Consider the following 11667-nt stretch of genomic DNA (forward strand, 5'->3'; position numbering starts at 1 on the left):
TTATGTTTTGTTTTGGCAGAGACTATCTTGCCAAAGTAAAAAGTTAGATAGTTAACAATTTAACAACACTTTGGTAGAATTAAGACAGAACAAAGGTTTTATTCATTTTATACTTTTCAGCAAATAATTGTAATGTAACCAGAATTCATCATATCTTTGTTTACAAGAAACATAGTATTATGGACTTTGCATTATTGGTCAATTTTGACAAATTAGTAAATTGGTTAATAAATTGCTGAGGATTGTTTTACAATCTTGAGGAAGACAAAAAACATAGCTTCAAAATCATTTGATGAATTAAAACTGTCTGATATTATGCTATAATATGCATCTGTTCTTTTGTTGCAGAGGATATCTTTCCATGCAAGTCATGTGGGATTTGGTACCGCAGTGAACGCAACCTGCAGGCTCACCTCATGTACTACTGCAGTGGGAGACAAAGGGAGGCATCCTCACTATCAGAGGAGAAAGAGGCTGGTCCTCTTCAGCAACCATGCCCTTACCCACAATGCAGCAAGAGCTTCCCCAATGCCAGGGCTCTTGAAATTCACATGAATTCACACAGTGGTAAGAGTCACCATGGGATAATTTGAATTTCGTATTGTCAATTCACTGATAGCTGCAAAATGCAGTTTAGAAAGTTACATTGGCTGGACTGAAGGGATAATTTAGGATGATGTTTCTAGCCTGTTACAGTGTAATCACAGTACTCAACGATAGTAAATGATTTGAATAGCACTATATCTCAAACCAGCCATTACAAAACACAACTAAAAATGCAGCTTTATGCTAAATGTGGAAGTTGCAGTATCCCTATTGAAGCCTTATCAGAGTATTAGTACATGTGCATGTGTTAGATAAGTTGACTTAAATTAATAGCAACCTACCTCAATGAAAGTACATTCTGAAGCCAACATTATTTGCCCAGTTAAGCTGTTCATTCATGGTAAAAAAAAATTAAAGGAACAGCGTTTCTTAATTGGCACTGTAGATGGTACAATGCTAATATTGGAAAACTATCAATAATAATAAGCCAATTAAATATATGTAGTAATTCAGGATGCCACGGCAAAGGAGGATGGCCCTGGCATTTGCCCCACATGCTGATTTGCATATTTAACAGGGGAAAACCAAATGCCAATTCACAAAGAGTGAGGAAAATTAATGGAAGAGTCAGTCTGACGATGTTCCTGGCTGATTTACCAATGGTTAGTTTTAAAATATGCTGTCTTGGAGACCAGGGGAAAAAGGGTAGGGAGGAAAACAGCAAGTGGAGGGAATGTTAGCCCCACCTTCCAAAAAAACCCCAAAAATATGTTTTTATCAAATATACTTTCTACCATTTCCAATGCAAATTCACTGAGATGATTGCAATTGTACACAACCTACCTGAATCATTTCATAGTGTGTTGCAGAATAGGCATATTACTCCTATCTGGTGATGCCTTAGAGATTTGGTTCATTAGCTGAAATGTTTACCCATTTTTCAAGCACTAAATGCCAATCAAGTTGTGTATTTCCAACATTTTCTATTTTTTTTCTTAGGATACTTGGAATTTGTACATATTTTAAATGTCAGCTGTTTAAATTGGTTTGGGTTTCTATATAGTATTCGATAAATACATACCTATAGTAATGATAATTTCATACCCACCTAAAATGGCACAGTAAATACAACAGAATGTAAGTGTCATTGTTATATTGTAGCTATAATAATTGGACTACTGTAAGCCATGGATGCCTTTCTAGTGTTTGCAGACACATAGGGCTCAATTTTAACTTACAAACATGACTGATGTGCCGTGTGGGAGTGGCAACAGGCAGGCTTAGTGATTTTAAACCTTTCAGCCTAATTATCATGCCACGTGCTGACTTTTCAACCAAAATGACCGCAAGGTTGAGATGAAATAGCCACCGAGGTGTTAAATCAGACCCAGGTATGTTTGCTTTCTGTGAAAGATCCAGGATGAAATCCTAGTCAGGGGAGGTTAAGAGAAATCTGGGACAAGAGAGGCCCAGATATTTGTTTGTGAAGTTCAGGATGCGCTCTTGCTTCTCCTAGCTCACAAGGAACTTTGAAAAATAAAACTCACTTTTGGCAGCCTCCGCTGTTTTTATTAGCTGCTGTTCGAGCCAATTTGTCTGACAAGGAAACAACCACGGCTCCCATGATCCAGGTTTAAGGTTAAATATTATGGAGTAATTGGAACCTGATCTGCATATTTAAAGATAATCCTGCTAGCTTTGAGTGGGTACCCTTTCCATTTGTAATTTGGGGCTGGAATTTTATCTCTGGCTGGGAGGCTGGCACTGTTGGTCCAGTCTGGCAGCTCTCTCTGGCTGAACTGGTGGTTGGACAAGGGGGAGTGAGTGATTGGGGTGAGTAGGGGGTGGGGATGGAGGGGTGGGATTTGATGCCACCTTTATTGAACCCCTGTGCTTCCGAAGGCATTCCCTCTGCCACGTCCAATAAAACTCCCCACTACTAGTAGTCTCTCACACGTGCTTCCCTGCATGCAGTAGGATGCTAGCCTGGCTCTGGCAAGACCCCAGACTTACCTTAATACACCTTCAATCAGCTGCAAACCCCAGCTGTGACTACCACTCCCAGCGGCGCTGCTGGCACCAGAGATCTGTCAGCCATTTGATTGGCTAGCAGATCTTGGAGGAAAGACTTTCTCCCCCACTGGGGGCAAGCTGCCAACCTCAATCCAATTTTCAGCTCAACAGCCATTAACTGGCCGTGGGAGAAGTTGGCCAAACGGAGGCATGCTCAACCCCAACTTCAACATCAGGAGGTGGCGATCCCGCAACCCCTATGAAATCAGTTCCCAGTATCCATCAGGTGGGAAGACTTAAAATTAATATTGTGATCTCCACATTATTCCTTTGTCCTGTCACATGCATAACATTGATTTACATAAATTAATATAAACTCAGCTGCAGACCATTGACAAGGTGATATTGCATGGTTCAAAAGTATGCACAAGTAAATTTGGGAGCATGTTGCATCATATTCTGGTGGGACATCAATCATTCCTTCAGTCCCATCAGTGCTGGGTTCTCAACTTCAGGTGAACCACCATTCAGAGCACCAAAAACATAGAGAAAAGTTGAGAGAAAGTTACCATTTTCTAGATCCACTGATGTAGCTTACTTTGATGGCTGATTAATTATTTTCTTTATATTATCTTCAAATGAAATAAATAAAATTATATTTTTGTGTGTGTAGATTAATTAAAAAAACACAATGGGGAAAGATAAACTCTATTCCATGTTAGTGAAACAAAGTACTTTCTTTCCTATGTTGTACTGAAACATTTAAATGTGTTTTGTTGTCAGCTTTTCTATTTGAAAAATGGTGTGTTTAGTGAAAGACTTGTATTGAATAAAAATTAATACCACAAAGATAGCATCTGTTATTGTCTATATTCAAAACGGGAATTTATTTTAATACGCCTTTAACCCTTTGAATGTTGGACCTCTATTTCATTATTTAAAGTAGATGACTACGCTAAATTATCCAATTGGACACTCCCAGCAGGTAACATACATGCTGGAAAATTGCATGTGCACAAGTCCATGACTTCCAAGTATTTGCCCACACAATGGGAAAGCAAACCCTATATTTACTTCTAAATAACCACCATTAAATGCCTTCTCTTAAAATATTTGGTGCTGTTTTTCTCCCTCCCTGTTTTATAAACGTATATTTACAAATATAGTTTAATTGTAGTTGATAATTTATTGGATTTAGCTGTAAGGCAATTACACAATCAGAGGTCTGACAAAGTTAGAATTCATAGAAGTAATGGTCAAAGGGAATCTTACGATTGCATTACAACTTTTCAACAGTTTCAGTGCCTCCTGTTTTATTTAATACAACATTTACCACATTTGATTTGATCATGGCACAATTTCATTTGGTGAATGTAATAAAAGATTAAAGGATGGTTCGGTAAACCCTTCATCACAGTTAAATAGAGCTGGATTTGCAATTAAACTGTTGTGACCCGCAGGCTATACACCAAAAACTGAAAGATGGGATTAGGCCGAGTAACTCCTTTGGCACACATACAGTGGACTGAATGGACTCCTTCTGTGCTGTAAATCTTTCTATCTTTCAACAAGATTTCTGCCCAAGTGTACAGATGCACCAGACTTTTGTGTTTACCACACAAAGCATGCTGTATGCAAGAAATATTACTTCTTGGATCATTTCTTAATTTGTATTGTAATAAACAAATAAATTATGAGATGAAGTCCCTACACACTGCTCAAAGGTGTAAAATGGCTACCCATCTTGCATTTCATTTATAAACACTATGTTTTATATGTCCTTTGCATTAAAAAGAGACAGTCTGATATCTTGCATTATTAGTGGTTTCCCTTCGATTAGACATGGCTAAAATGTCTTAAAATATTATCAAATGAGTACAATAATCTAGAAATGACTGACTAAAGAATGCTTGACTTTATATGACTTTGCATTGTCTGCTGTTTTAATGTAGGCATTAACTCATTTATTTTAGGAAAGTTAATGTCTGCATGAAAAGAGCAGGCAGAGAAATATGCTTTGTTAAGATGGTGGCGCGGGCTCGTTGGGCCGAAGGGCCTGTTTCCCGTGCTGGGTTGTTCTTTGTTCTTTATCATCCTAATGAGACAACCATTTATCCATCACAATTGTTGATCATCATTTCTGAATTCTTTGAATCTCTATTCTTCTACTTTTGCAATTCTAAGTTTATCAAAATCTTCCCTGTTCGCATTTTTGTAAAAAAACAGAAGTACATTAAAATACTGAATTCTAGTTAGCTTTTTGTTTGTTAAATACCATGTGTTATTAATATTGCATTTTGTTCAAAAATTGCCAAATTCAAGGTGGTTAATGACAAACTTACTAAGTATGCACAAAACTAAATGGCAGATGTATTACTTGATTAACTTCCCATTGCAAAATCTACTTTCAGTTTGTAATGGAACTGCAATAGTGAAAATATTTTCTTTCTGAACAGGTTTGAAAGTTGAAGAGTCCCTTTCTGCTGGTGCCAGCCTGAAGTGTACCATCTGTGAGTACATAGCAGACAATGTGCTGAGCTTCCAACACCATGTACTCACTCACCTCACACCAGCTGCCTTCAAATGCAGTCACTGCCACTTTGGTTTCCAGAACCATAGGAAGCTGCTGCAACACCAGGAGCTCCATCACAGTCAGGGCAGGAGGCTGCGAAGGGAAAGCGAAAATGAACACGCACCACTTGACAACGAGGATGTTTTTCAATCGACAGCAGCAGATACAGCAAGCAGACAGGAAGTCCCACCATGTCCAGGAGTCAGCCAGAATAAGGAAGTGTGCTCTGACACTGAGAGTGAAAAGGTGGAGAAAAATGTACAGTTGGGTGCAACAAATCTGAAAAATGAAACACAACCTGCAGGAAACAGGCAGAGCTTTCCATACACCAGAATCAAATCAGAGCCATCCAGCCCACGGCTTGCTTCTTCTCCAATTCAAACTAGTATAGGATCCAATGTCCCAATGGGTCCCTTTCTTTCTCAGTTTACTCTCTCGCAGGATATTTCCATGGTTCCTCAAGCTTCAGAAATCTTAGCTAAAATGTCTGAACTGGTACATCGCAGGTTAAGACAGGGCGGAAACAACTATCCACCTGTCATTTATAGTCCACTTGTACCAAAAGGAGCTATTTGCTTTGAATGCAATATCACATTTAACAATCTGGATAATTACTTGGTTCACAAGAAGCATTACTGCAGCACCCGATGGCAGCATGTGGCTAAGTCACCAGACTTCGCCAATACTAGTGAGAAGGTGCCAGAAACAGTGAGTCCCAGCAGTGGGCACAGCCCCATTAACATTCACAGTGCCCTTTGTCATCTACCTGATCCAGAAAATCCACTTCTCCAGTCAACCAGCATCAACTCCTCTGTAGTCCTAGATGCAGCAGGCTCTAATGGAAAAAGTCCAGACAAGGATAGTTCAGTGCAGCTGAAGAAAGAATCCACTACCAGCAGCAATGATGAACAACTCAATGGAAAGTCCAAGGATGTAAAGAGTCCCAGCGCTCCCATGATGGATATTGCTAATGATCCGAATAAAACAACATGTGAAGCATGCAATATAACTTTTAGTAGGCATGAAACATATGCTGTACACAAACAGTACTACTGCGCATCACGCCATGATCCACCAATGAAACGTATGGCAGCAAATAAGGTACCAGCAATGCAAAGAACCATACGTAGTCGGAAGCGACGGAAGATGTATGAGATATCACTCCCAGAACAGGAACAGAGATCACAGATGGTCCATCAAGCTTTCCTTAGTGTGTCGTCCATGGGTAGTCCTGGAACATCTTCTCAAGAATCACTGGAGAATACAGGTGAAACCTCCCACCAGAGATGTGATATGTTTCTTGGAAAGCAAATGGAGCCCTCGGTCCCTGGGACTAGAAACATTACTTCTGTCAAGTGCAGTACAGCACTGCCTGTAGTTGCCACTATGGAGCTGGATCTTCCTATGGATCTAAGCAAAAAGTGTTCACCTCAAACTGAGAAAGCAGCCTGTTCTCCTAAAAGACTTTTGGACTACCATGAATGTACAGTCTGCAAGATTAGTTTTAACAAAGTAGAAAGTTACCTTGCCCATAAGCAAAATTTTTGCCCAGGAATGAGTGTCCAACGTGGTGAAATAGGCCATTTCGAACAAACAAAATTTCAGGAGCAGCAAAGAGAAGGTGTTTTAGTGAAAAGTGAAGCAATCAGCCCTGCAGGCAGCAATGAAAGAAATATAATCAAATGTGAGAAAAATGAAAATTCAAAGCACATCTCCCCAAATGGAAATATATTTCCCCCACAGTTAGCAACCCTCCACGGGCTGAAAGCTTTCAATGAGGCAGCTCAGATAATTTCTGCTAAGGAAGAAAACAAGAATTTGCTCTATCCAAATTGCCTTTATCCTGGAGCAATAAAAAAAATGACAGGGACTGAGCAGTTATCTCCATATTATGGAATTAAGCCCACTGACTATATCTCAGGAGCTGTTTTCATACGCAGTGAGATAGACGAACTGGTGCAAGCCACACGTGATAGGATTGATCCTCCTAGAGACCAGCCTGTATCTAATGGATGTTCTCCTCAGAAGAAGGAACCTGTTCCAGCAATACCAAAGAGCAGGGGCATGATAGCAGTTAATGGAGGAATAAAACAGGAAGACAGGCCTTTTTCAGGCAACCCACATCAAGATAGTTTATCCCAGAATTTCCAACAAGCAGATGGCCAGGAATCTCCCCCATGGGCATCTGAGAATCCCGTCCCTGTGAATGAAAATGCCTCCCCCACAGCTAAAGCTTCATTAGAAGAGCAATTAGTCCACACACCAAAAAACATTGGTGGTTCTGCCCAGCCCACAAACAGTGGGAAATACTGTCGCCTCTGTGACATTCAGTTCAATAACTTGTCTAACTTTATAACCCACAAGAAGTTCTACTGCTCATCACATGCTGCAGAACATGTCAAATGAAAATTACTGTCATGCACTGCATCTGTCAGTAGTATAGTGTTAGCCATGCACAGTTTGTATAAAAAAATAAAAAATAAAAAATTGCTGCTTGAGGTACATCAGGACAGTTACACCAGGACAATCAAGGGATAGCTGTGTAGTTCAATGGCTTGAGGCTAGTCTGTCATTTCATAATGCTGTTCATAAGTCTTGATATTAATGTGAAATGTCAGTGCTATTTTTCACCAGAATTAATTTATTTTCCAAGCAGTATTCATAGCTGTGGTTAAATTTCAATTTTTATTTAAAAAAGTTTATACTGAAATTGTTTTTAACGTTATTGTATAGTTATTCTCGTGTAACGATTACAGTTTGCACTGTAGAGAGAGGTCTGAGTCACATACATAGAGACAGCATTTGTAGGTAAACTGGTGAGGTAAAGCACTTGTGTATTCGAATATCCCTGTATTTGTTGCAACTTTGCTGTACATGCCAGAATATAAGTTGCATTCATTTTAAGACTGCAAACACAAGAAGGTATTACAAGCCTTAAAAACTAAAGTGGCATCTAAATTCCATTTCACATTTACTACATTTTCAGTCCTAAATTGCAGCTTATATATCAGCATATACAGTAATTAGTAGGCTTTGCATAAGATGATATATATGTAGCAGTTTGTTCCTATCCATTTTCTTAAACTGAAGTATGTATGTTTTATTGAAGTTGTTAACTTTCTTGTATAGTAAATTGTACTGTACTTTTCTTTGCTGACGCTTTTGTCTCACTTTTGAAACATTTGCTGTAAAATGCAAAATTTAATATGAACAACATTACTGGAAGCAGTATTGAACAGTGGTTGAAACCTTCCTGCTGTATTTTATTGAAAATATAATTAGTAGTTGCAGTTTGCTGTTGCAAAAATAATTTTGGGGACAATAAAATCTGAATAATGGAGTACCAATACTGCAACTGGTGATAAAACAAATATTGTTCTACTTCTGATAGAAATTATTTCTCAACAATGTTGTTACTATGCATGTATATGGATGGAATAAAGATTCCATAAAGCGAGAGAACCTTACATGGCTTGCATCATTGTTGTGCATGGAGCGACATTTTTAATCACTATGTAACCATTTCAGGATTGTTTTACGGAGGCACTTTACTCCAAATTTTCCAGATGATTTGCAGGGGTTAAGATTGGAAATTGTGGTTCCAAAACATATGACTTTCCATTTGACTCTGTATGGGTGATGTATATGCTGGGTAGTTTCTTTCACAGTCAGGTATATCATATTGCAATGCTATTATGAAAGATATGAATCTTGTCAGGTCACCTTCATTGGCTTAGAATGCAAGGCCTATGCATGTCTGTAGCCCTATGTATGAATAGTAGTGCATTACTAGTAAATTAACCTACAATAGAGGGATGGAATTGGTGGCATGGGAATGTAGTTTCTGGTGGGACCAAGGCAATGGCTTTGGGTTTCCCAATATTGAGTTGAATTTTACTTAAATAAATCTTGGCACATCAGAAGTCCTATTTCTTGCAGAATTTCTTATTTTGTGTAGTAAACACATTTTCTGGAGTGCAGTTAGTTGGGTAGGATTCATTCCCAAGTAAGTTGATGTTCTTTCCTCTTTACCAAATGGAGACTGAGTTGAAACAGAAGTGCTAGTTCGGGAAATTTCCTGACTCTTCAAACCTGACTAAGAAGTTGTCCTGGATTTTTGAATTTTCATTCCAGGTATCTCACCATGCCTGCGAATAGTACAGAGGCAGCCACAGGCTGTCAAGTGCCCATGTGGGCTGATTAAAAGGTCCACATCAGTGCTTTGTTACCATAACACAAAAAACAACTCTCTAACCCTCACCCCCTTGCCAACTCAAATGACCTCATTCCTCCCAGCATTTGGCCTGACCTCTTATACCCTCCAAACCAATCTATGCCCCTCTGCCTACTCCCATAGCCCTATGCAAAGCCACGCTCTCCCCCCCTCCCTCATAGCCCTTTACAGCTCCATTGTTAACATGGTGCCAACTCATTCCAACCCATGAACCCCGTATCCATCACCCTTAGACCCTTCCTGCCAACTCTTCCAGTGTTTGTGATGGAAAGATCTCAGGAGCCATAGTGAGATTAGATAAAATAAACTCTTAAGTGTTACAGATTTCAGTGTTTAAAAATAGCAATCTAATTTTAAAAAAATTCAAACATTTAAACATTTGGAGCTGTCAAGCAAACCATGAACTGGACTTCAGTAATTATAGGTTTTGGAGTCAGTCATGGAATCAGCCATGCAGCAGTGATCCAATAATAATAGCCCTCAAGCTTCGGCCAACAAACAGTGAAATTGTAAGCAGTCATAGCAAGCTATTTTTTCCCAGAAGTTTGAAGGGCATGGGGACCTAAATGACTTGACAGCTTGGCTGTTCCACTGAGTTTTCACTTTTTATTCGCATTCAAGTCTACTCTTAACAAACCTGAAAGGTACTCAACCTCTTCCAAAGGGGTACCTAGACTTCTCCAAATAACTCTGGCAGTTTTAGATGTTTGAACTTTGAACGTCCCAGTTCAGAAATTTGTGGCTGTGTAAAATCAGCTGCACTTTAATATAAGAACAGATTGAACCACATATGTACAAAGTACAACCTAGTCTTGTACCCCCTCACCCAGTGTAAATAGTGGGTGCTGGGTTTGGGTGTGTGTCTCTGGAATCGGGGCTCTAATGTCATTTTGGCTAATGCACAGACCCCTTCCAGCTTTATGGAAATTCAGGCTTTGACTCTATTTACAACACACTGTTGTAAATAGAATCAATAGGGTCACTGTCTGTGTGGAGTTTGCACATTCTCCTTGTGTCTGCGTGGGTTTCCTCCAGGTGCTCCGGTTTCCTCCCATAGTCCAAATATATGCAGGTTAGGTTGATTAGCCATGCTAAATTGACCGTAGATGCATAGGTTAGAGGATTAGTCGGTAACATATGTATGGATATGGGGGGTAGGGCTTGGGTGGGATTGTGGTCAGTGCAGACTCAATGGGCCGAATGGCCTTTTTCTGTACTGTAGGGTTTCTATGATTTCTATGAACACAAGGATGAACTGTTTTGCACTTCTGCTCGCTAGCTGCATTGTAGATCCAGTCAGGATCTAGTTCTTCTTTGTTTGAATTTTAAGTTTGCATGCCAATGTCGTCTGCCTATTTTTTCTATCCTCGTTTTCCATCTGTTAAAAAACTGAGTTTTCTATTATAATGCACTCCTAATAAACTATAATTAACAACTCAGACTTTTACATTTTTCACTATAAACCTGGAAATCAACAGGAGTTTAACTCCTTTCTTCCCTCTCCACTTGGCAAGCATTTTCAGATTTCCAGAAAGCTCAAGGTTGAAAACATCAGCATAAAAATTTTATATCAGCAAAATATCATGAATGCTGGAAATGTGAAGTAAAAGAAATTACTAGAAGCACTAAATAGGTCAGTCAATCTAGAGAGAATTAGCTAATGTTTCAGATTGATGGCACTTCGTCCAAGCCCTAATATAGCATATATATATTTGTGTTTGATCTATCCCACTGAGATATTGGTCAAATCAGATTTTTAGAGAAATATGGGTGAACACCCAAGGTTTATAGTGCAAAACACCTTAGAATTTAAATAGTGTAGATGAGAAGACAAAAAAAATCAAGTGGTAGTTGGTAGGTTAAGCTTAGATTTTGGAAAGAAGAGAAAGGTACAGTCAAAGTACAGAGCGTGCAGGAGAATATACTATCCTTTGTTCTCCAAGGAAGATTTCACCTAACATTCTCCGTTATTGTTGACCAATTTTAATTGTCCATTTTATTTACAGGATAATTACATGGAAGCATGAGGAAATTGCAAGATATTTGTGATGAAAGGAAATATTTGGGCGAGTTTTAGATTGGTTTGGGGTCATTTAATGCTGTTAGGGTACATAGATTTAAACGTAGCTATGTGCTCAGCATTCATATCCCAGATTATTTCAATGCATTTTGCAAAGACGGCCATTTAGCTGTTTCTGTGCTGTTGGCTTGAGGGAGAAGCAAAGCCATACAATTTATATTGCACACTGTCATTTGTTCAATCATGTATATGAATGGCAGCTGCTTTTAAATTTTCCTGGCA

The 11667-nt window shown here is 39.0% G+C and overlaps 1 protein-coding gene across 2 annotated transcripts in view; it reads left to right on the forward strand.

Annotated features, from left to right (window-relative positions):
* zfpm2a (zinc finger protein, FOG family member 2a) overlaps positions 1-8582 on the forward strand; it is an 808884-nt gene extending 800302 nt beyond the window's left edge. For both annotated transcript variants that reach the window (XM_080194830.1, XM_080194831.1), the window contains exons 7-8: positions 349-567; positions 5016-8582. In XM_080194830.1, coding sequence (XP_080050956.1) covers positions 349-567; positions 5016-7537 — 2741 coding nt within the window. In that variant the 3' untranslated portion in view covers positions 7538-8582. The remainder of the gene's footprint in view (positions 1-348; positions 568-5015) is intronic.
* Positions 8583-11667: the final 3085 nt, after the last annotated feature.

Source organism: Carcharhinus amblyrhynchos, chromosome 8 (assembly GCF_965287045.1).
Source record: "Carcharhinus amblyrhynchos chromosome 8, sCarAmb.v2.hapA, whole genome shotgun sequence".
In the NCBI taxonomy this organism is placed as follows: Eukaryota; Metazoa; Chordata; class Chondrichthyes; order Carcharhiniformes; family Carcharhinidae; genus Carcharhinus; species Carcharhinus amblyrhynchos.